At 31.6% G+C, this 26869-nt stretch overlaps 1 protein-coding gene across 1 annotated transcript in view; it reads left to right on the forward strand.

The window, feature by feature from the left end:
* Positions 1–15870, forward strand: part of LOC120429639 (alpha-2A adrenergic receptor-like) — a 186660-nt gene extending 170790 nt beyond the window's left edge. The window contains exon 3 of the mRNA XM_052706593.1: positions 15413–15870. Within this exon, the coding sequence (XP_052562553.1) occupies positions 15413–15628 (216 nt within the window). The 3' untranslated portion in view covers positions 15629–15870. The remainder of the gene's footprint in view (positions 1–15412) is intronic.
* The last annotated feature ends 10999 nt before the right edge of the window (positions 15871–26869 follow it).

A 26869-nucleotide genomic window follows, 5' to 3' on the forward strand; every position in this document is an offset into this window, starting at 1 on the left:
TTATCTTAATCACCGGCGACCATTATCGAGAGGCTTGGCTACAGTGAAAGTGATCTCTGGATTCAAGCTTGAAGTCGTCGCCGTCGTGCTATCTTACCATACGTTTTGTGTTCCTCATCGTGTATTTTAGAGTTCAAACTCCAATTCGTTCAACTTGCGACAAGAGAGCACAGCCGTAACAGATAAATTGCTGCAGCCTCCATTAGCAGCCGGGAAATGGGACAAGTGACGTCACAGGCTCAACTAGGAGACTTAAACTGACAGATGAGCAGCGGGAGAAGAGAGAGCCGGCTCGGTGACCGACCGGATATTGTCGTCTAAAAGCGGTAGAGTTCTGTGGGTAAAGATCCGGGAGCAGTTGGAGGCAGAATTGAATCAGTATCACTCGAGTTGGGGGGTTGATACGTCAGACTGTCAAGGACGACTGGAGGATTTTTTTTTGTATTTTTGTATTTTTGTATTTTTGTATTTTTGTATTTTTGTATTTTTGTATTTTTGTATTTTTGTATTTTTGTATTTTTGTATTTTTGTATTTTTGTATTTTTGTATTTTTGTATTTTTGTATTTTTGTATTTTTGTATTTTTGTATTTTTGTATTTTTGTATTTTTGTATTTTTGTATTTTTGTATTTTTGTATTTTTGTATTTTTGTATTTTTGTATTTTTGTATTTTTGTATTTTTGTATTTTTGTATTTTTGTATTTTTGTATTTTTGTATTTTTGTATTTTTGTATTTTTGTATTTTTGTATTTTTGTATTTTTGTATTTTTGTATTTTTGTATTTTTGTATTTTTGTATTTTTGTATTTTTGTATTTTTGTATTTTTGTATTTTTGTATTTTTGTATTTTTGAATTTTTGTATTTTTGTATTTTTGTATTTTTGTATTTTTGTATTTTTGTATTTTTGTATTTTTGTATTTTTGTATTTTTGTATTTTTGTATTTTTGTATTTTTGTATTTTTGTATTTTTGTATTTTTGTATTTTTGTATTTTTGTATTTTTGTATTTTTGTATTTTTGTATTTTTGTATTTTTGTATTTTTGTATTTTTGTATTTTTGTATTTTTGTATTTTTGTATTTTTGTATTTTTGTATTTTTGTATTTTTGTATTTTTGTATTTTTGTATTTTTGTATTTTTTGTATTTTTGTATTTTTGTATTTTTGTATTTTTGTATTTTTGTATTTTTGTATTTTTGTATTTTTGTATTTTTGTATTTTTGTATTTTTGTATTTTGTATTTTTGTATTTTTGTATTTTTGTATTTTTGTATTTTTGTATTTTTGTATTTTTGTATTTTTGTATTTTTGTATTTTTGTATTTTTGTATTTTTGTATTTTTGTATTTTTGTATTTTTGTATTTTTGTATTTTTGTATTTTTGTATTTTTGTATTTTTGTATTTTGTATTTTTGTATTTTTGTATTTTTGTATTTTTGTATTTTTGTATTTTTGTATTTTTGTATTTTTGTATTTTTGTATTTTTGTATTTTTGTATTTTTGTATTTTTGTATTTTTGTATTTTTTGTATTTTTGTATTTTTGTATTTTTGTATTTTTGTATTTTTGTATTTTTGTATTTTTGTATTTTTGTATTTTTGTATTTTTGTATTTTTGTATTTTTGTATTTTTGTATTTTTGTATTTTTGTATTTTTGTATTTTTGTATTTTTGTATTTTTGTATTTTTGTATTTTTGTATTTTTGTATTTTTGTATTTTTGTATTTTTGTATTTTTGTATTTTTGTATTTTTGTATTTTTGTATTTTTGTATTTTTGTATTTTTGTATTTTTGTATTTTTGTATTTTTGTATTTTTGTATTTTTGTATTTTTGTATTTTTGTATTTTTGTATTTTTGTATTTTTGTATTTTTGTATTTTTGTATTTTTGTATTTTTGTATTTTTGTATTTTTGTATTTTTGTATTTTTGTATTTTTGTATTTTTGTATTTTTGTATTTTTGTATTTTTGTATTTTTGTATTTTTGTATTTTTGTATTTTTGTATTTTTGTATTTTTGTATTTTTGTATTTTTGTATTTTTGTATTTTTGTATTTTTGTATTTTTGTATTTTTGTATTTTTGTATTTTTGTATTTTTGTATTTTTGTATTTTTGTATTTTTGTATTTTTGTATTTTTGTATTTTTGTATTTTGTATTTTTGTATTTTTGTATTTTTGTATTTTTGTATTTTTGTATTTTTGTATTTTTGTATTTTTTGTATTTTTGTATTTTTGTATTTTTGTATTTTTGTATTTTTGTATTTTTGTATTTTTGTATTTTTGTATTTTTGTATTTTTGTATTTTTGTATTTTTGTATTTTTGTATTTTGTATTTTGTATTTTTGTATTTTTGTATTTTTGTATTTTTGTATTTTTGTATTTTTGTATTTTTGTATTTTTGTATTTTTGTATTTTTGTATTTTTGTATTTTTGTATTTTTGTATTTTTGTATTTTTGTATTTTTGTATTTTTGTATTTTTGTATTTTTGTATTTTTGTATTTTTGTATTTTTGTATTTTTGTATTTTTGTATTTTTGTATTTTTGTATTTTTGTATTTTTGTATTTTTGTATTTTTGTATTTTTGTATTTTTGTATTTTTGTATTTTTGTATTTTTGTATTTTTGTATTTTGTATTTTGTATTTTTGTATTTTTGTATTTTTGTATTTTTGTATTTTTGTATTTTTGTATTTTTGTATTTTTGTATTTTTGTATTTTTGTATTTTTGTATTTTTGTATTTTTGTATTTTTGTATTTTTGTATTTTTGTATTTTTGTATTTTTGTATTTTTGTATTTTTGTATTTTTGTATTTTTGTATTTTTGTATTTTTGTATTTTTGTATTTTTGTATTTTGTATTTTTGTATTTTTGTATTTTTGTATTTTTGTATTTTTGTATTTTTGTATTTTTGTATTTTTGTATTTTTGTATTTTTGTATTTTTGTATTTTTGTATTTTTGTATTTTTGTATTTTTGTATTTTTGTATTTTTGTATTTTTGTATTTTTGTATTTTTGTATTTTTGTATTTTTGTATTTTTGTATTTTTGTATTTTTGTATTTTTGTATTTTGTATTTTTGTATTTTTGTATTTTTGTATTTTTGTATTTTTGTATTTTTGTATTTTTGTATTTTTGTATTTTTGTATTTTTGTATTTTTGTATTTTTGTATTTTTGTATTTTTGTATTTTTGTATTTTTGTATTTTTGTATTTTTGTATTTTTGTATTTTTGTATTTTTGTATTTTTGTATTTTTGTATTTTTGTATTTTTGTATTTTTGTATTTTTGTATTTTTGTATTTTTGTATTTTTGTATTTTTGTATTTTTGTATTTTTGTATTTTTGTATTTTTGTATTTTTGTATTTTTGTATTTTTGTATTTTTGTATTTTTGTATTTTTGTATTTTTGTATTTTTGTATTTTTGTATTTTTGTATTTTTGTATTTTTGTATTTTTGTATTTTTGTATTTTTGTATTTTTGTATTTTTGTATTTTTGTATTTTTGTATTTTTGTATTTTGTATTTTTGTATTTTTGTATTTTTGTATTTTTGTATTTTTGTATTTTTGTATTTTTGTATTTTTGTATTTTTGTATTTTTGTATTTTTGTATTTTTGTATTTTTGTATTTTTGTATTTTTGTATTTTTGTATTTTTGTATTTTTGTATTTTTGTATTTTTGTATTTTTGTATTTTTGTATTTTTGTATTTTTGTATTTTTGTATTTTTGTATTTTTGTATTTTTGTATTTTTGTATTTTTGTATTTTTGTATTTTTGTATTTTTGTTTTTTTGTATTTTTGTATTTTTGTATTTTTGTATTTTTGTATTTTTGTATTTTTGTATTTTTGTATTTTTGTATTTTTGTATTTTTGTATTTTTGTATTTTTGTATTTTTTTTTTGTATTTTTGTATTTTTGTATTTTTGTATTTTTGTATTTTTGTATTTTTGTATTTTTGTATTTTTGTATTTTTGTATTTTTGTATTTTTGTATTTTTGTATTTTTATATTTTTGTATTTTTGTATTTTTGTATTTTTGCATTTTTTTTTTGTATTTTTGTATTTTTGTATTTTTGTATTTTTGTATTTTTGTTTTTTTTTTTGTTGTATTTTTTGTTTTTTTTCGGACGGTTTTTTTCCAGCGCATTGATCAAGCCAAAAAGCTGTCAAAACAACACACCCTTCAGTAAAAAAAATCTTTGTTGCCAGCGAATCAGTCCCAACCAAGAAGCAAAACCACTGAAACCGCACGTTTTCGTGTCGTGGGGTGTTTTTATTTTCGTCAGATTAGCCATCCATCTCCGACGGGACACGGTTCCTAATTAATTCCATCGTTTAAGCATGACATTTGACCCCTGCTGAGGAAGGGAGGGACTGCTGCTCGCCACGGGCGGAACAGATATTTCACCATGATTAACAGCCCGAGGGGGAAAAGTTATTTCCACATTATTCAGCCTGGCCGAAATTTTGCCCAAGATTCCAATTAAGTTCCTTTTGTATAATTGGCGTGATTTCCCCCATCAAAACAAATCAAAACCTCGTGCAAGTCCTCGTACTAAACGCAAACAATAAGCACCTACTTAAGCTAAATTAGTTCTGAGAGAGTTTGGTCAACCACAAAACAGAACACAACCTAGTACAACAAGTCACTTCCTTCCTTCTCCCGAAGGCTGGTTGAAGTTGTAAACACGCGATTCAAAGCCCGACCAACAGCTAATGTTGGTGTTGGTTTTGGTTGGGTGACCACGAGTTGTCTCAGTTGATGTCGCGTGTTTTAGTTGAATCAACTAAACTATGTTGCTCTGGCAGATAATTGAACTTAATTAGTACACAGCTCGTCGTCAAATGTAACCGCGAGAAATGTTTCATTTAAGGGGAATTGGGTGTGAATTGCATTCAACTGATTTGATAAGATCAATTATGATTAGGGTTAGTGAAATTTCACGATTTCGCGGATAGCGTGAAATCCGCGAAATTTGGCTTTTTCCGCGAAATCCCGTGAAATTTTATGTTTGTGGGGATTTGTAACGATATTTCTTAAAATAATTTATCAGACTCAAATAGGAATGAAAATAATCTTATGAATTACTGTAGGATTAAGCAAATGAATATCCTGGTTCAATTACTAATATTTCTTTCCGTGCAGGGTTAGTGATTTTTGACGATTTCGTTGAAGGCGAGAAATTCGTGAAATTTATCAATTTCCTCAAATCATTTTTTTAAATAACAACATAATAAATATATCATCCATAAAGACTGTTTAAGTAAATTTTATTAGTTTTCAATTGAAAAGCATGATATGTACCTACCATTCGAAGAATTGTTCAGTTTCTTTTAGAAACTAACTAAATTTAGTAATATCTTCGTTCGCTGCAATAAAAATGTTACTGCTATGTTATTTGAAACAAAAAAAAAATAAATAAATAAAAATGAAGAGTATTTCTTTAAAACTTTTAAAAATGTTTCAGATTTTTTCTGAGTCCTAACGATATTTGCTTATTTGGGTGGATGATTCCCGTGAAAGTTAAAAAAAATACTACTTTTTATGTTTTCTGTTCTCATTTTCAATAATAATATTGAATTTGTTACAGATTACATTATTTTTGCCTTTTGATTTTAAAATTAGTTTTTGATTAAAAAGCATGATATGTACCTACCATTCGAAGAATTGTTCAGTTTCTTTTAGAAACTAACTAAATTTAGTAATATCTCCGTTCGCTGCAATAAAAATTTTACTGCTATGTTATTTGAAACAAAAAAAAAATAAAATCAATAAAAAATGAAGAGTATTTCTTTAAAACTTTCAAAAACATTTCAGATTTTTTCTGAAACCTAACGATATTTGCTTATTTGGGTGGATGATTCCCAAAAAAATCAAACCATCCACATTAACGACCCCCGGGTCTTTTGTGGTCTCTATTGCAAGTTTCTGCTCGAACCTAGGAGTCCGAAGGCTTGAATGGGGAGAGCACCCAAACCTCTTTCTACTCCAAGGAACCTTTCACCCCAGTATTTGAACTGACGACCTTTGGATTGCGAGTCCAACCGCCGCCAGCGATTCCACCGGAGTAGGCTTGGTTTGGTGTGTTGTTTGTACTTATGACATGGAGACGACTCCTACACCTGGAATGACTTAACGGCCTAACAACCAAGGCCGGGACCGACATTTTACTTCCTCATCCGATGGAAGGTTGCAGCAGATGGGAATCGAACCCAGAATCATCCGCTTACAAAGCGGACAGCGTAACCATTCGGCCACGCACTGCTCCGTGGATGATTCCCGTGAAAGCTAAAAAATACTACTTTTTGTGTTTTCTGTTCTCATTTTCAATAATAATGTTGAATTTGTTACAGATTTCATTATTTTTGCCTTTTTATTTTAAAATTAGTTTTTGATAAGTGAGATGAAAACTTTAAAAAATATTTTTTATGTGCTAAACTGTCGTTCTACGAATAATTGTCCCATGTCATTTTTGGACGATTCTGACTTTTTATCATTTTAAGCTTAATTTTACGTATATTTTCAGAAAAACACATAAAATCTAATACTTTGTTCAGAAAATCTTTGAAAACAACACCAACTCTGTTTGTCCCATCGTTGAACTTCTACGCATAAATGTCCCACCAAGTATTTTTTTATCACGAAATCATGAGTTTTAAGAAGCATTTCATCTTGTGTACCTGTTTAGCTGTAAGAGGATTACAAATAAGGGTGATAAAATGTTAACCGGGATGATTAGGGACATACAGGGCGAATAGGGACCCACAGGACAATTATGCGTAGAAACACAGAAATCGATCGAAAAATTTCAATCGCGTTTTTCTCAGTTGCCCTTTTTTGAACATGGGACAATTATGCGTAGAACGACAGTAAATGTCGCCGAAAATTCAAATTATTTTACTCTTTTTGGCTGGACAAGATTGTTAAATCTTGCTTTGATATGAAATTTAATAAAATGTAAAATGATAAAACAGAAGCAAATCCGCGAAAAAAATTTAGCAGTGAAGCAGTTCTGTAAATGAGCATACGCATGCCCTACATTTTGTTTCAAAAAATATATTGAGCTCATCCATAAAACAGGTTGAAACTGTTTTGAAAATTTGGAGGATTTTTTTGTCACGTTCAAATTTAGTGTAGATTTTTTAGTTTATCGAAGAATAACATATAATTACGTAAAAAAAGTAGTTTTCGTGATTTAAACATAAGATTTTCAGAGTTATTTTCACTTTTTTCACGTTCCGCGAAATTTGCGTGAAATTCGGTGTTTTGAAATTGAGGTCCCCGTGAAATTTGCAATTTTCGAGCGTGAAAAATCACTAAGCCTAATTATGATGTATTCGTTACATTACAATAGTTTTTCAAACTGTAATAAATAAATTGAGTAGACATTTTTTTTTGTTTTTAAAATCAAGTCAATGGAATCACTCCCATTTTCGATTCGCTTTGAGACAAGCAATTGTAACCTAATGAATAAATGAGCTCCCGAGACTGCTACCTAATCTTGAGGCCACCCACAATGTGATTGCATTCCGACTTAGTACAACCTTTCTTTCTTAAACAAAATCACTCCCAAAGCTCTCATATTCTGCTCATTTTTGTGGTTTTTCACCATCGCAATCTCCAAACCCAAATACACACTCATTAACAGCCTCACTGAACAATAACAATACCAAGAAAATCTTCTTTTTTGGTCGGGTTTGCCCGAAATTAGTCCATGGTCTGGTTGCTGGTTTTTAAAAATAATCAGCTTTTTTGCTTATTTTTTCGAGGGTTGCGTTAAGTCAGAATGCCAAGCAATTTTCCTCCCCAAACTCTTCTCCCGGCCATTGAATGGCCATCGCCGAGAGAACGCAATATCTTCAGCCACGCGGAGGGAGAGGGGTTTTGTGGTGGTGCTTTCCCGGGTTCCGTTCTGGCTCGGGGAATTTTCCCGAGCTATTATCTTCTTTTTCGAAGGTTTTTTTGTTATGTTTTACGGAGTCCGTTATTCTCAAAGTGGAATAGAGGCTAATTCCCCTAAATTGTGCGTTTGAATTTCTCAAAGTCTTGATTTTTTATTTATATTTAATCAACAAAAACAATACATTGACCTGTTTTTGCTAGAAAAAAATAATTCACGTGTAACTCCTATTGTTTCTCCAAATCCACTGTTGAAATCAGCCACAACTCTAGAGCTTTTGAGAAGTACACGCTCTGTTTTTTATTTGTCATTCCTATTTATTTGCGTCTGTCTGGCAACGTTGACAAACGAAGCATTGAGCCAAGTTCAACATCAACAAGCCTCACGCAAAAACCTACACCAAAACTCGTCACGCAAACCTCCCAAGGGGGGGAACTTCCCCAGAGCTTTAAGCTCTTGTGGGTGGGGTGGAACTCGCATAAAAGCAAATTGTCTCGAAAATGACACCGACAATTAATTGAAAATAAGATTCGTTGCTCCCCATTGTTTTTCACCCCACCTCACATGGCCTAGGTCGCCGAAAGCCTTATCCGCGCGGGCAGGAAGTGGATCGTCCTTGTTTTGGGCGATGCTTTTTGCTTCTGCTTTGCGGGAAATTGTTTGCCCATGAAGACGACGACGACGACTCCCCAAAAGTGCTCGGGAAAACCAAATCCAAAGTCATTTTTGATGATGAGCGCAATCAACGGAGGAATCCCTCCCCGAGCAGCGGCAGCAACAGCGGCTGAAACTGGTGAAATTTGAGATGAAAGTTGGGGGCACGTGTGGAGGGAGGGAGGCATCCGGTCGGGATGAGCTTTCGTTTGGAGGGGCGGAAAAAGGCGAACGAACGAATGAACTTTCTGTGAACACATTGCCGTAGGGTAATAATCACCCCGGCAAGTTTTTTTTTGGTGGAAGAAAGATACGAGCGGAAGGGTGTGTTTCGTGGGAAAGCATAGAGTTATTTTGTATATATTTTTGTATTTGCATGTCTTTATAGAGAAGAGGATATTGCCGTGAAAAACAATATCAAAATTTTTGTAGTTGTCTCTTTTACAACTTTGTAGAACATTGTTACACTCTTAAAAATAACCTTGTAAAGTTAGAAAATACACGAAATTTAAAAATGATTTTTTTTTTCTAAATGAAAAAATGACCCTTTTTGGTTAGTGTAGATTCGAAAAGTATATTAAATTTCACATAAAATGACAGGCTCAAAAAAAATTGCGCAGCCAGTCCGAAATAGAGCGTCCAATTTCCCGGGGTTACAAAATTCCCGGGAAACGGGAACGGGAACAAATTTCCCGGGAAATCCCGGGAAATTTAAATTTATCAAAAATGGTTCTGATCCTAATTTTGGTTAATATTTTGCAACAAAATAGTATAAAATAGCAACTATAATGGTCAAAATAAGTGTTCGGTTCAATCATTGCTGCCTGTAAAAAACATATTTTCAATAAAATTTATAAATTTTCTAAATATCAGTCTTTCCATTCGTTCAAAATATCAAAAAATAATTATTAGTATTTTGTATTGATAAGAAGTAGCTAGGTATAATTTTTAAATCAAAGTGTTTGGCAAGTGAGTAAAATTAATCCATGCTCCAAAACGATAGAATTGCTAAGAACATATGATAAAGAATAAAATTGATAATTTAGATTAAATGAAAAAAAAAATCATGCAGCAAATGTGTTTTTCATGGCAAAACATTGCAATGAAACAAAATATTATAAAGAAAATATGTTTTTCATGGCAAATAATTTATCCAGAACAAAACTAACTGGTTTAATCTCATGAATAAATCGATAAGCATTGAATTTACTTTAAAAATGGACTATTCACTTGAATTACCATTTTTATGTAATCACAACTCAAAATTTTCAAATGTTTGGAGCGAGTATTTGAAATATGTTTGCATTTTTTGAGAACTTTTTATATAATACGAAGTAGTTTTTTTTATTAAATCTAACGCCCTTGGTAGCTCTAGTGCTCTATAAATTTTCAACTTTTAACTGTAATTTCTCAAACACTTTTAAACAAATTAACCATTTTTTTCCTGCAAAAATCCTCTTAGAGACATTTAATGATACCATTTTTTTCCAATTTGGTCATGGTAAACAAAACGTAAACAAAATAAATTTTGATCTTGGGGGGATATAACACATTTTAATTGTTTATTTTCATTTCATAATATCGCAATTATTGTAACAAAATCTTTTCCAAGTTGTGAATCCTTCAGAAATTAATATCATCTGAAATAAATCTTGACATGAAATTTTCAGACGAACTGATAAGTTCAATAAGAACAGAAAATTGAATTTGATAAAATAAAATTTAGTGCTTTCATTATTTATTTTGAAGTTTCAAAAATGTACCAAAAAGTTAAGAAAATGTATACTTCCGCTTGAATTTCGGGAATTCCCGGGAAATTTAGAAATTTCCCGGGAAACGGGAAATATTTTTTTCGGGAAAACCCGGGAATTCCCGGGATTTTTTTTCCCGGGACGGAAAATTGGACGCTTTAGTCCGAAGAAAGCATCTTGGAAGAAAAAAAAATTTGCGGTTGAAATTTTTAAACTTTTTTAGTGTTTTTTCAATAAAAAAAACCGTTTTTCCGGAATTCTGAGTACGCCATCAAATCGGGCGTCCAATTTTATATCAAAGTACATTTGACACCAAATTTCTATCTCATCACCGTTTCAGGTTGCAAATTATTGAAAAACACCTCTTTTTTGGCATCTTCAAAAATGAAAGAAGTCGAACCGCCTCTTCGTTACAAGATATCAAAAAATTGACCTCGGATTCGTAATCAGGGAGAAAAGTTACCCCTTAGGACAAAGTTTCACGCAAATCGAAGAGGGGTCGGGCAACAGTTCCCGATTTCGTGTGAGTTGGTAGAGAATAACCTATTTGACTAAAATTTCTATTTTTTGCAAATATATTTTTTTTTTTCTGAAAATTATAGCCCCTAAAACGTATAAAAAAAATCATGAAATAAAAACTGCGAAATTTGGGAAATTGATTTTATGTAAGAAGAAAATAATTCAAAAAAAGCGTTTACTCATTTTTCTGAATAGTTCTCACCAATACATAACACTTTTCCCACGACACCAAAACGATCAAAAAATTTCCTTCAAAAGATTTTCGAACAATCACGTTCTTTTGCCTTCCTCACTGAGGTAAGGCTATAATCCTGCTCTAAAAATGAACTTTTTATTAAAAGCTCGAAGACCCACCTTCATGTATACAAATCGACTCAGAATCGAAAACTGAACAAATGTCTGTGTGTGTGTGTGTATGTGTGTGTGTGTGTATGTATGTATGTGTTCAAAAATCTTGCCAAGTTTTCTCAGCACTGGTTGAACCGATTTTGATCGAACCAGTTGCAATCGACTTGGTTTAGGGTCCCATACATCGCTATTGAATTGTTTGAAGTTTCAATAAGTAGTTCAAAAGTTATGTATAAAAATGTGTTTTCACATATATCCGGATCTCAATTATATGCATGTAAACGATGTCCGGATCCATCATCCAACCCATCGTTGGTTAGGTAATCAAAAGACCTTTCCAACGAGTCCACAACATTGAAGATCTGGCAACCCTGTCTCGAGTTATGACCACTTAAGTGATATTTATATACTTTTTTGAAGCCGGATCTCACTTAAATGTATGTAAACGATGTCCGGAACCATCATCCGACCCCTCGTTGGATAGGTAATCTAGAGACCTTTCCAACGAGTCCAAAACATCGAGGATCTGGCAACCCTGTCTCGAGTTATGACCACTTAAGTGATATTTATATACTTTTTTGAAGCCGGATCTCACTTAAATGTATGTAAACGATGTCCGGAACCATCATCCGACCCCTCGTTGGATAGGTAATCTAGAGACCTTTCCAACGAGTCCAAAACATCGAGGATCTGGCAACCCTGTCTCAAGTTATGACCACTTAAGTGATATTTATGTACTTTTTTGAAGCCGGATCTCACTTAACTGCATGTAAATGATGTCCGGATCCATCATCCGACCCATCGTTGGTTAAGTAATCAAGAGACCTTTCCAACGAGTCCACATAATTGAAGATCTGGCAACCCTGTCTCGAGTTATGACCACTTAAGTGATATTTATGTACTTTTTTGAAGCCGGATCTCACTTAAATGTATGTAAACGATGTCCGGAACCATTATCCGACACATTGTTGGTTAGGTTATCAAGAGACTTTTCCAATGAGTCCACATAATTGAAGATCTGGCAACCCTGTCTCGAGTTATGACCACTTAAGTGATATTTATGTACTTTTTTGAAGCCGGATCTCACTTAAATGCATGTAAACGATGTCCGGATCTATCATCCGACCCATCATTGGTTAGGTAATCGAGAGACCTTTCCAACGAGTCCACAATGTTGAAGATTTGGCAACCCTGCCTCGAGTTATGACCACTTAAGTTATATCTGTGTACTTATTTTTCTGGGCCTAAAAAAAATAGCTGAAATATGTGTCCAAACCACTCATATTACCCATTGTTGGTAAAAAGTGAGGAAGGCATCAACCACAAAGGTGGATTAAGTTAGTTTTTGTATAAACAGCTGCTAAAATGTGTGGTTGAACCAATTACACAAATGGCTTCTTTGGTCATTGGGAAGGCCCCCACAAAGGTTGAGCCAAATAAAAAATACAAATAAAATCCATTACCGGTTTTGGTAGAGAATTGTTCAAGAGTTAAGAGTTAAGAGTTAAGAGTTAAGAGTTAAGAGTTAAGAGTTAAGAGTTAAGAGTTAAGAGTTAAGAGTTAAGAGTTAAGAGTTAAGAGTTAAGAGTTAAGAGTTAAGAGTTAAGAGTTAAGAGTTAAGAGTTAAGAGTTAAGAGTTAAGAGTTAAGAGTTAAGAGTTAAGAGTTAAGAGTTAAGAGTTAAGAGTTAAGAGTTAAGAGTTAAGAGTTAAGAGTTAAGAGTTAAGAGTTAAGAGTTAAGAGTTAAGAGTTAAGAGTTAAGAGTTAAGAGTTAAGAGTTAAGAGTTAAGAGTTAAGAGTTAAGAGTTAAGAGTTAAGAGTTAAGAGTTAAGAGTTAAGAGTTAAGAGTTAAGAGTTAAGAGTTAAGAGTTAAGAGTTAAGAGTTAAGAGTTAAGAGTTAAGAGTTAAGAGTTAAGAGTTAAGAGTTAAGAGTTAAGAGTTAAGAGTTAAGAGTTAAGAGTTAAGAGTTAAGAGTTAAGAGTTAAGAGTTAAGAGTTAAGAGTTAAGAGTTAAGAGTTAAGATTTAGGAGTTAAGAGTTAAGAGTTAAGAGTTAAGAGGTAAGAGTTAAGAGTTAAGATTTAAGAGTTAAGAGTTAAGATTTAAGAGTTAAGAGTTAAGAGTTAAGTCTTTAGAAGAACTAGGTCTTTAGGTCATTTCAATACGACTTTAATCTCTGCTTTAAATGAAATTTTATGGGGAAAAAATTGGTACACGGACTTTTTTTAATTTTTAATTCACATTTTATTTCAAAAACCTAATTTCCCAACGTTTGTATTTTTTAATATTTGAAATTTTATCATATGTTTTAGTGGATAAATCGCCGCATCTTTTAAGACATTCATATGTGTGGACCCCCGTGGCGCAGGGGGAAGCGGCTTCGGCTGCCGATCCCGATGATGCTATGAGACGCGGGTTCGATTCCCGCCTTATCCACTGAGCTTCTATCGGATGGTGAAGTAAAACGTCGGTCCCGGTTTCTCCTGTCTCGTCAGAGGCGCTGGAGCAGAAATCCCACGTTAGAGGAAGGCCATGCCCCGGGGGGCGTAGTGCCAATAGTTTCGTTTTTTATGTGTGGTCCGAAATTTTGCCGACAAGTAATTTTTTTTTTTGTAAAAAAATTAAATCATGTTCTTAAAATTTTTGACATATTTTCTTATGTACAATTTAATTTGCAATCGAAAAGTACTTTTCTAATTTTTTGAAGAGGTGCACCGTTTTTTAAAATAAAGCCATTCAAAGTTATAATTTGTACGAAAACAATCCAAAAAGTTGTGCCCATGATTGCTTATTCTTGAAAATATTATTTTTGAAAAGTACAAAAAATTTCCTATTAAAATCTAAAATCTCACCCAAACAACCCTCCAATTTCTGATGTCGATATATCAGCAAGTAATGGTCCGATTTCCATGTTGAAAATAAAACATATATATTCAGGAATGGACAATCCTTGGCACTATTTCTAAAAGTAAAAAAACGGAATTTGTCGGACAAAATTTAACTTAGAATCGCTATATATTGAAATTGCAATTGCACTTCAATTTAAAAAAAACCTATTTAAACTATTTAAAACTATTAAAAAAAACCTAACACGTCGGAAAAATTTGTGCCTTTACTTCTGAATGGCTAAAAGATGCGAGTTTTTTTCCTAAAAAAAAATAAAAAAATCAAAAACTAAAAAAATAAATATGTCGGGAAATAGAATTTATGAAAAAAAATTTATTAAAAAATCATTTTTTTTACGTGTACTTATATTATCTGGATAGTCCTCATCAACAACTACAACTTGGCCGAAAACACCAAATCAATCAAAAAATTCCTTGAAAAGTTTTTCAAATTTTCGAATATTTACGTACCATTTTTGTATGGACAACTGCCAGAATTGGCACAAAATGACTTCTTTCGTATTAGGGAATGTCCCACAAAGTTTTAGCAAAATCAAAAAATATAATTAAAGTTCTTTTGTGGGTTTGGTGGAGAATTGCTCAATTTGGTTATTTAACAAACTAATTTTATTTTGATTGCTTTCGGCATTCTCAAGCCAAACAAACTTTTCATTCTTCATCATAATTGAAGTGCATTAAAAAACTTCTGAAAAGCCCAAATTAAGTACAAATATAACAATAATTTCTGTTAAAAGGGTCCTCCCGATACTCCCCACCCTCTAACCAAAGCTGCAACAAGTGTTCCATTTGAACTTTGATCGTAAATTACCTCTCGGTGTGAAAAAACGAATGAAATGACAAATGGAGCGACCATTTTTATTGCCACACCAGCAAATAAGACCGACCCACTTTCCTCTTGGGGATCACTTCCATTGCGTTTATTACCGGTTATACTTTCGTCGCTTTTATTGGCCGAGCCTCCCCTCCTCGGAAAGGACGCATGTAAATCGCCAGTTTTGAGGAGAAGCACACTTGGCGCTACGAATCAACCGGTGACAATCACCTCTTTTGAGGTTAAGTATCCTAGGCAGGCAGTGGCGACAACAGCTTTGCCTTCTTGGAAGTATCTTGACGATTCTTGAGAAACGGGGACTTTCTATTGTTGGCCACATGAATTTTACGATTTTTGGTGGGGAATTACTGCAATGACGTATTTCGCTTCATTTTGGTACTTTTATATCAGCAAAAGTTTGAATCATAAAATGGTGAAAAACAAAACCGTTAACGACTCTAGCACATAATTATCATAATTTCCAATCACTTTTGACAACCGATTTCTAACCTCAAATTTGTTTCTTCTTTTCCATTCCAGGTGAGTGTCGCCTTCAACCACAACTCATGTCACGTAAGCACTTTTCTCGATAAACGTCAAATACAATTTTTGCGCGTCCGCGTCCCAGCAACACTAAACGCATTGACAGGGGAGAACACTTTGTCATGTCTTGGAAAAAAAACAAGGAAGAAGAAGCAGAAGAAGCGCCACTTCCGGTGGTTGTTTGACGTGGATGTCAATGTACATCATAGATGATGATGATGCGCCCGTTCCGGCTTTTCTTTGCGTGGTAAGAAAGTGACGAACGGAATGTTTGACGCAGAATTTTGAAGTTTGAATGATTGTGAAGTTTCATCAGATCAGATCAGAAATTTGAAAAGTTTTGGAAGTTCCAAAAGGGTTTTCTCAGTTTTGTAATAATATTCCTTTTTTTCGGGGAAATATTTTCCCAAAATAGTTTTATTACAAATAAAGTTTTTTTTTACTTTGTTTAAGAAAGCTTCCCCCCCCCCCTTCAAAGTCATCCAAATTTTCAAACATAGGTTTGTTATTTCAATTTTCATATTTTTAAATTTTTTGAGATGAGATGTTTCAAAAATTTCGAGATCCCATTGTACAGTTTCTTTGTAGAAAAAAATAATTTTGAAAACTGAAAAAATCTTTTACTTTAAGGTTCACCTTGAAATATTTTGTAATTTCGTTCTAAGGATAATGTTAAAAAATCCCAACTGTCTCATTTTAATATAATTTGTCTAAAAATCTCGATAATGTGAAAATAACCGATAACATAATTGAGAGTCATGATGTCTAATTGCTGTTTTGACCAAGTCTGCTTTTATTTGGGTTGAAGACTTTTGCACGACTTAGGCCAATTTCCGAAAGATTTATTAAAGAAAATAAAAAAAATAAATAGAAAACTTCACTTAAAACATTATTCTTTTAGACAAATTCATACAAAATCCGAAAAATTCACAAAATTTCGTGTTTTTCTCGAATTTAAATATATTACACTATGCCGAAATATGTTACATACATTTTCACTACATCAGTAATTTAAACACAATACAAACTCCAATATTCATAATTTGCAACATATGTATTTGTGTTTTAATTTTCACTTTTTCAGAATTATATGCGAAATAACCATTTATCTAATATTTTGAATTCCCATTGATTATTTTATGTTTGAAAATTATGAAAATTAAACTTTTTTTTGTGTAAATTTGAATTTACAACACTCAAAAACCTTATTTAGTAAAATACAATTTGAGTGCTATCAAAAATAAGGTATTTTGTGAAAAAATATTTGCAGTTCTGTCTTGAAACAACTTACTTTTAATGTCATTCTCGACCGACGAAAAGCCTACTTTTCTCTACTAAAAATAAATGAATCGAATAATAGTAGTTTATGCAACAAGTTGCAAAAAGAGGATTTTTTCAGCACGAGTCGAACATTTATCTAACGAGGTTCACCGAGTAGAAGTAGAATTTTTCAGCATTTGTTTTGAAAAGGGTTACTATTCGATTCTGTTATTTTTGGTACAGAAAAGTAGGCTGTTTCGTCGTTCAAGAATGACAGGAAAAGTAAGTAAAGTTGCAAAAAAACACTTTGTAAAACAAATGCTGAAAATTTTACTTATTATCACTGAAATGAATGCTGAAAAAATCTACTTTTCGGCACTTGTTTTGAAAACTCAACTCACTAACAATTTTGTTCAAAGAGCGTTTATCGGAATTGCAAAAAAATGGATTTCGCTGCAAAATTTGATTTTTTCAGCACTAGTCATATTTATCCAACTCGATGACCCTCGTTGGATAAATTGCATAAACTACTTATTCCTCAGTAATAAAAATCTTAAGTTTTGAAAAACTGTACAACCCTTTAACTATCTTTGAACAAGATATAAGCATATAAATATTCTAAAACAAGAAAGTTCAATATTTTTGTAGAACAAAATTGGCACAACAACTTCTCGTATCTGTTGCAATGTTGAGAATTTTTTGACAGAGTTTTATTTTACTGTGTCACATATTTGGCTGAAATGAAAAGATAAATTGAATAATTTAAAAATATCAATCAAAATTATCAACTGAGCAGCTTTCTAGAACTTCGCAAATCGACTTTTTATTATATTTTTGGTTTTGTATGAAACTTTGTCCATCGATTCTAGCATCATTTTTTTCTTCATACACATTTTTTTAAATCAAGACCAACATTTCAAAAGGGCGTAATCTTGAAAGTTTGACCGTTTTGAAATGTTAAACTTGATTTGAAAACTTTTAAAATATTGTTTATGTTTATGAAAACTGCGACTATTTTCAAAAAAAGTTACATCAAAATGGCGATAACTTGAAAACGGTGCACACTATGAAAATTTCACTAAAGAGCTTATTAATTGGGTATTTGATTTTACATCGAAAAATGAAGTTGAAAAATTTTCGCAACCAATATTTAGATTTTTTGAAAAAATCAGTATTTATTCAAAAAATCATTACTTAGTCAAAGATTTTTTGCTCAACCTGGAAATTTCTGAAAAGTTGGCATTTTATGTCCCCTAAAACATCAAAAAATGGAAAAAATAAATAAATAAAAGGTAGTGTTTTTTGCGATTCAAGTTTTAGTGACAAAAAGTTGAATTAAAAATCACCAATTTTTTCACCGTGTATCATTTTTTTTTCAGTGTAGTCCTTATCCATACCTACAACTTTTTGCCGAAGACACCGAATCGATCAAAAAACTCCTTCAAAAGATACAGATTTTTGAATTTTCACATGTCATTTTTGTATGGGCAGCTGCCAAATTTGTATGGAAGTTTATAAAGACAAGCTAATGATGCAAAATGGCTTCTTTGGGCAGTTTTAGTCAGATAAAAAAATACAAAAATTAAAATTCAACAAAAAAAGATCGATTTCGTAGAGAACTGCTCAAGATTGTTCATTCTTGTCTGTCTTTGAAAGAAATATTGTCGAAAAGTTCGCTGTTTTTTTTTCTTTTTTGAACATTTTTTGCCTCCTTTGCTTATTAATTATTAAAAAAAAAAACGTTACTTAATCTACCCTTAGGTGGTTGGTGCCTTCCTCTCATTCAAAGGGTAATGCTATCCAAAATAGACACGCTCGTGGGAAGGTCTTTAAATTACCTATCCAAAGATAGGTCGCATGATATATTTGGAATACGTTTTCATCTAAATATCTGAGAACTAGCCTCCAAAAGAGTATAAATAACTCTTAAGTGCTTATAACTTTTGATAGGGTTGTCAGATCTTCAATGTTTTGGACGCGTTGGAAAGGTCTTTTGATTACCTGTTCAACGACGGGTTGCATGATAGATCCGGACAACGTTTTCATCGTGATATCTGAGATCCGGCTTCCAAAAAGTGCATAAATAACACTTAATTGCTAATAACTTTTGATAGGGTTGTCAGATCTTCAATGTATTGGTCGCGTTGGAAAGGTCTTTTAAATACCTTTCTAAAAATGTATAACATGCTGGGGTTTCTTACAAAAACCACCCTTTTTACAATCTTCCGGACTTTAGTCAAAATCGTTTTTTTAGCATAACTTTTGAAGTACTTTACTAAACTTCATAATTTTCAAAAGGGACTTATGGGACCCCAAGACGAATCGAATGAGACCAAAACGGTCCAAATCGGTTAAGCCAGTGCTGAGATAATCGAGTGCATATTTTTTGGTGCACAGACCCACATCCCTACACACACACTAGCCTGTCCCATTTTGAGGTCATGTCGAGGAATTTCAGGTGCTCACTTCTTAAATGATAGATTATGATGTTAGGAACAATGTTTTCTTAGACAAGAAAAAATAATAAAATACTTTCTCGCACCCCCTAGTCGATTTACTGAAAAATGTCACTTTTTTGAACAAATTTTCTAAAATCGCTTGGAATCAATACAAAAACTGATTCGATCTGGTGAGTATTATCTTCAAACGATAGGTTTTTGTCCATAGATTAAGATGCACTATCAATATTGGACCAAAATCTAAGTTTTTGGACTCTCCCAGGCGGATTTATGTCGAAAAAATCGCATTTTTTTGAAACTTTTTTCAGAAATGCTCATTTAATTTAGGGTAGTCTATTTTTCCCAGTAAAACCAATACATGCAGCTTGTAGGAAATTTCATGGCGAACATTTTTCCCTCTGAGAAAATGCAATTTCGACACTCCAGAGCCGAGATATTTAAGTTTTAGTGAGGAAAAAAGTGCCAATTTTCAAAATTTCTCAGAATTCAGAAGCAAGGCCTACTAATTACCCGATGTTGCAAGCATGTGTCGCAAAGGTCAGGGTATGCTTTCTTATAGTAATTTTGGCCGCTGAATCCGAATCTGAAATCAAATTTCGTGTAAACAGTGATGTTTTGTAGCTACACCCTTTTGGAATGTTATTTGCGTGATTAAATCGCTGCCATTCAAATTGCTTGCAAGTTCGGTCATACTTTTTTCGGTTTTCGTAAATACCACTTTGATTCAGCGATTTTCCACTCTCCATATCAAAAAGATTTGTTTTGTATGGAAATTGGGGAGGAGGGGGTCCACGTGGTTTATGGATAGTCCCTAAGCCACCACCAAATAACAATATGCGATTTTTCGAATTGCTTAAGATAATCAAAACGTAAAAAACATTTAACAGATCTGTAAGTAAAAAATCAATCAAAGTGGAACGAAAACCGAGAAAAGTATGACCGAACTTGCAAGCAATTTGAATGGCAGCGATTTAATTACGCAAATAACATTCCAAAAGGGTGTAGCTACAAAACATCACTGTTTACACGAAATTTGATTTCAGATTCGGATTCAGCGGCCAAAATTACTATAAGAAAGCATACCCTGACCTTTGCGATACATGCTTGCAACATCGGGTAATTAATAGGCCTTGCTTCTGAATTCTGAGAAATTTTGAAAATTGGCACTTTTTTCCTCACTAAAACTCAAATATCTCGGCTCTGGAGTGTCGAAATTGCATTTTCTCAGAGGGAAAAATGTTCGCCATGAAATTTCCTACAAGCTGCATGTATTGGTTTTACTGGGAAAAATAGACTACCCTAAATTAAATGAGCATTTCTGAAAAAAGTTTCAAAAAAATGCGATTTTTTCGACATAAATCCGCCTGGGAGAGTCCAAAAACTTAGATTTTGGTCCAATATTGATAGTGCATCTTAATCTATGGACAAAAACCTATCGTTTGAAGATAATACTCACCAGATCGAATCAGTTTTTGTATTGATTCCAAGCGATTTTAGAAAATTTGTTCAAAAAAGTGACATTTTTCAGTAAATCGACTAGGGGGTGCGAGAAAGTATTTTATTATTTTTTCTTGTCTAAGAAAACATTGTTCCTAACATCATAATCTATCATTTAAGAAGTGAGCACCTGAAATTCCTCGACATGACCTCAAAATGGGACAGGCTAACACACACACACACAGACATTTGCTCAGAATTCGATTCTGAGTCGATAGGTATACATGAAGGTGGGTCTAGGAGGTCTAATTGAGAAGTTCAGTTTTCGAGTGATTTTATAGCCTTTCCTCAGTAAGGTGAGGAAGGCAAAACGATTACTAAATAAGGAAAGGAGACAAAATTCCTAGAATTTAGGCATTTGATACTTTTTTTTTATTTCGGTGTAAAGCTTCACAAGCAGGGCTGCGGAGTCAGGTCATATTTCAAACGACTCCGACTCCGACTCCGACTCCAGCTTCCTCAGATTAGCCGACTCCGACTCCAACTCCGGCTCCGGCTTTCAACAAATGGTTGGCTCCGACTCCGACTCCGACTCCGGCCTACCAACTCTAGCCGACTCCGACTCCAACTCCGACTCCAGCTTTCAACAAATGGTTGGCTCCGACTCTGACTCCGACGCCACGTTTTTTTTAAATGTTTCAAAAGTTAGTTAACTATTATTAGTTAATTATTTTTAAAACATTGATAAATAGGATTTTTTAAATACTCTCTAAGCGTCATGTTTTCTCAAGAAAAATAAGTAAAGTAAAGTAAATAAACGGAAAAAAAGTTGCTAGGTTACATGTTTTATACGTTATGGAAACAGAAATCAAAAAATATTTTCAGTTTTAGAGGCATTTTGAAAAGAACAGTTTTGTAAGTAAATTTGGATTTATTTTCTTAACCTCCTCCTTTTCAAAGCTAATAAATTTTAATATTAAATTGTTATTTTTGAAGGAATAATTAAAAGAAACCTGTCCTTAACGATCTATTGGACATTACAATTCAATTTGCTCACTTTCAGGCTGACATTTATAAGAAGCACAGTGACAGGCACCTTGTTTTTTAAATGACAATTTTAAACGAAACATTTTTTTTGTTTTTTTAAGACGTACATGAACTTCACGCCATGGCTGAAAGAGATTATTATTGGAAATCAATGTATCTAAACAATTTCTTCGTGGAAAGGACGCTTAAGATGTCCTTTTCAAATATCGGTGACATGAAAAATATTTTACCCTGGAAATTTTCAATTTATTTTAATTTTAAAATTTTATATACTTTAAAAAGGAGGCGCACGATACTTCGTGAATCTTCACCTAAAACGAAGCATTATGAATGATCTTGCGCCTCCATCAAAATATATGAAAAAACTTAAAATATTATAAAAAACAAATATCCACAAGTAAAATATTTTCAAGTTCACAAGTATTCAATTTTTTTAAGGTACATTGATTTGCAGTGATAATCACCTTCCGTTATATTGGCGTGGGATAAACAGTAGGAGGATTTTCGTACCAGTTGATAATTTGTGATTTTGTTTTTTTTTTTTATAATATTTGAAATATAAGTTAAAATCCTACATTTTGTTCTATACATTTTTATAAGTTCATTTTTGTACTGAATTCTTGTGATTTGTTCAACGATAATTTGCAACGATATCAAAATAGTTAACCTAAAATCAACATCAATATCAACAATCATTTTCTTGTACTCAGTTATAAACAAAAAGCGCATGTTGAGTTCCTAGTAAGAGATTGTGATTATCGTTGATTATTTGTAACAAAAGTTAAACTGTCAGTGACTCTTTTTCGATTTCCAAAAACAGTGATCACTATTTTGAAGCTTTTATGTACCTCGTAATTTTTTTCCTAAAAAATGATTTAACTTAAAACCTCCAAGACATTCGCTATCGGGGTAAAAGATGACTGTGTGTGTACTTTTTTCAGAAAGAACTGGATGAAATTTGGTCAAATTTGAATTGAAAAGGCACATAAATATAGGCAAAAGGAAGCAGTCAAGAATCAATTAGATATGTCTGACTACATAACCAATATTTTTTTTATATTTTTTTAAATTATGATACTACATACTTGGGTAAGAGGTTATCATTTAGTGATTACAGTGTAATAACACAATTAGAGCTTTCCAATCACAATTAAAAGCTTCAAAAACATAATGGCATCTGATAAATCAATTAAAAATAAAAGATGTTTTGTAAATCAAGCTGTTACATAAGATAACTGAACAATAAAAAAACATATTTTTTGTTGAATTTAAGATAACTCCGACTCCGACTCCGACTCCGGGTTATCAGAAATCTTCGGCTCCGACTCCGACTCCAGCTCTTAAAATTTAGCCGACTCCGGCTCCGACTCCGACTCCAGCTGCTCGAGTTTTGTCGACTCTGACTCCGAATCCGACTCCAGGTCCCCGACTCCACCGACTCCGGCTCCGACTCCGACTCAGACTCCACAGCCCTGTTCACAAGGAATAAAAATTACCAAAAAATGATTTTTTAGCTTTTATATTTTTGTGATTGACCTTTTTGAAATGTAAGTCGTGATTTTAAAAAAAACGAAAAAAATATTTTCTAAGAGTTAGGAAAAATTTCAGCCAAGTTTGCTTAGCTCAAAAGTTGGCACTTTTTGTCTACTAAAACATATTAAAACCCGCAGGCTGACAGTGAAATTATGGAAAAGTGTATTTCTCGTGGTTCCTCAAACTTCTTTTTCGTGTTGAAAATAACGATACGCTCCATTCGTCACTACAAACACGCCTGCACGGTGTCCCACCACACGTGCACCATCAATCATCGGGGGATGGCTAATTTTATCAACTCTCCTGTCAAGGCGCGCGCGAGCGCCTGTTTTTTCGCGCGTTTTCTTCGTTGTTTCTGTTTTCATTCGATCAGCCGTCAACAAATTGACACATGTTTTTATGCGCGAAACACGCACACGTAAACTTTAAAAACTTCAGCTTTTATTTTTCCTTTAAAATTTACTTCAAGAAAATGCTTCTCACCTGCGTAACGCAGGCCAAGTTCCACGACAAACGCGTTAAGGGGAAAACCACTTTGGAATAATGTCATCACGCATCGTCGAACACGAAAGAAAAAAAGATGTGGGAAAAAAATCGCGCCAACATCGAGGGGGAAAAAGTTAAGGCAAAGTTGGACGAGCCAAGTATTCGTTTTTTTTCTTTCTTTCTGGAAGATCTGCAACGCGTCAAGATTTGAAGTGACGTTCGTGTAAATGGGTGGAAAAATGCGTCTACGTGACTTTGATTTTGAAGTCTCTTGGAGGTTGGTTTCAATTCTGGGGACGGAGACTTTTTTCGATTTGCTTAAGCTCAACAAAATTTTGAAAAGCAAAAGGGCATAAATTTAAACTGTAGCAAATCTCTTCTTAATTACCCAAGAAAAAGTAAATGCCAACCATCTTAAAGCGAGTCAAACTTTCCCCCCACACCAGAGTTGAAAATATACTAACCCAAAGCCCGAGGCCCGGTTTTGGATTTCTTGAAGAAAAGGACGTTACCAGACCAGGTCGTGAAAGGTAAAGCCAACGACAGGTAGGAAAATCTCGTGGTGACACATGATGCCGGGATTAACCCAAAGAAAAAAAATCTCTCCAAAGCTGAAAGAGAAAGCTACTTTCCCTAATGTGGTGGTGGTTTGCGGGATGATGGGGTAAGGCTGGCGAAGCAGGTGGAACTGTACGGTTTGGTGACTTTGGAAATATCACTATAATGATTTTTTTTTGCCTTTTTGGAGAAGTCGTCATTTTTTTTTATTATTCAAGTCCAACTCTATAAATCAGAGGAAGGCACTTACCACCTAAAAGTGGATTAAATAACGTTTTTAAATATATTTTAGAGTATATTACTGGAAAAAATCAATTCACATCAATGATGACAGTGTTCTTAACAGAGTTTTTGTCTTAGTTCACTAACCTGCAAAAAAAGTGGCCGTCGAAAACAGAATGCACCTTTTTATGATATCAAAAGAAAGTGAAGAAACGTTTATTTTTAAGATACCAAGTTTGTTCATTTGTAAGGCTACCAACTCTTGCTGAGCAAAAATCCGTACACTTTGCCGTTATGACACCATGGTATAACAAAAACTGTCAATGAATTATTTAGATAAATTAAATTTAATAAATTTGGGAATTAAAAACATGAAAATGTGTCGTTTTTACAGCTAACAAATTTCACAACACAACATTACTCTGATAGTGCTTATGACTTGCACGTTTAAGTATTCATAAAATAAGCCGTGATTTGAATCAAATCATTATGTTTCCCTTTTTTTTTTGTTAAACGTTTAAAAGTTTACGAAATGTCAAGTTTGCTTTTACGAATAATATCGTTCTTAGTGTTTTCACGAACACTTTTCCAGAGTTTTTTTTATTGAAAAGATCCTATAACATGTGAAAAACAACAGTTTATAGGACTTTTAAGAAAACTCTAGATTAATTATTCAAATGTTCAAATGTTTTCACAAGTTATAGAAAGCCTTTGGAAATGGATTAATATATTTAGAAAGGAATTTCTAAAAGAAAAGTTCTAGAGTTTTTTTAAAAGGTCCTATCAACATATGATAGACAATAGTTCTAAAACTCTAGAATTATTGATAATCAAGTTTGAATTGCAGAAACCCCGGAAAACTCCCTTTTTACACCAATCTCACAGAAAAATACAAATCTCTAGTTAACAAAAGCTTCGATCAAATCAAAAAAGCAATTCAATGATTAAAATGTTGTTAAAATTCCGTACAAATTCGTATTATGCGTAAAATTCCCTACAAAAATTCCGGCCTGTAAAAATCCGCGAAGAGGTTCGAAAATCCGTATGATAAGAAAAAAATCCGTACAGTTGGTAGCATTATTCATTTGTAAGTTGTTCTAAGTTTTCTAAGGTTGGAGATAAAAATAACGATTGATTTTGACATATTTTTTTAATGTTAGGGGGGTAATTCTCCGCCAACTCACACAGCAGATGCCCCGACCCCTCTTCGATTTGCGTGAAACTTTGCCCTAAGGGGTAACTTTTGTCCCTGATCACAAATCCGAGGTCTGTTTTTGATATCTCGTGACGGAGGGGCGGTACGACCTTTTTCATTTTTGAACATGCGAAAAAGAGGTGTTTTTCAATAATTTGCAGTCTGAAACGGTGATGAGATAGAAATTCGGCGTCAAAGGGACTTTTATGTAAAATTAGACGCCCGATTTGATGACGTACTCACGAATCTACATTTACTCAGAAGGGTCATTTTTTCATTTAGAACAAATTTTTTCATTTTAAAATTTCGTGTTTTTTATAACTTTGCAGGGTTATTTTTCAGAGTATAACAATATTCTACAAAGTTGTAAAGCAGACATTAACAAAAATTTTGATATGTTAACATAAGGGGTTTGCTTGTAAACAACACGATTTAACAAAAAAAAATTTTTTTTTAAAGTTGGTTGTCGTTGATCATGGTCGTTCATGGTCACCCGGGACAGGCACGGACGACGAAACAAAGAGAAATGCAAAATGTAACTTTTTCAAAAAAAAATCCGTAAAATCAAGATAACTCGTTATGTTTATAAGCAAACCCCTTATGTTTATAGATCAATTTTTTTATAATTATTTGTTCTACATTTTTGTAGAACATTGTTACACTCTAAAAAATAACCCTGCAAAGTAAGAAAAAACATGAAATTTTAAAATGATATTTTTTGTTCTAAATGAAAAAATGAACCTTCTGGGTCAATGTAGATTCGTAAAGTACACCATATTCTTGATTTACACAACAAAATGGGGGTGTTTAAATCGAGAATCGTTTAAAAAAAGAATGTCCATGACTTAAATCGAGAATATGACTTAAATTAAGAATATATGGGATTACGTAATTTTTAGGAAAATTTTCAAAATGTGTCAATTGTATTTTATTGAGAAATGTTATTGAAACATTTTATCATGGTTTTGGAACACCTGGGATGTTCTAGTCCATCCGAAACTTCCGGAAATGTTGTGCAACAGGCTTATCAAAGAAACAAGTCGAACTTCAAGATTTTGACAACGGATCCTACCCAGACTGCTTCAGTGAGTGTAGTAAGCTACAGATCATTATTGTAACAACTTATTGGGATGATCTGGATCATCCAAGAATTCCCTGGAGTTAAGATCTTTGGGTCTACCGCCGTAACAAGCAAGAGGTCGACGGTTTTTGACCCCGAAACATATCCGCATAGCTTTAGTGAGTATGGGGGACTAC

This window comes from Culex pipiens, chromosome 1 (genome assembly GCF_016801865.2).
Source record: "Culex pipiens pallens isolate TS chromosome 1, TS_CPP_V2, whole genome shotgun sequence".
NCBI lineage: Eukaryota > Metazoa > Arthropoda > Insecta > Diptera > Culicidae > Culex > Culex pipiens.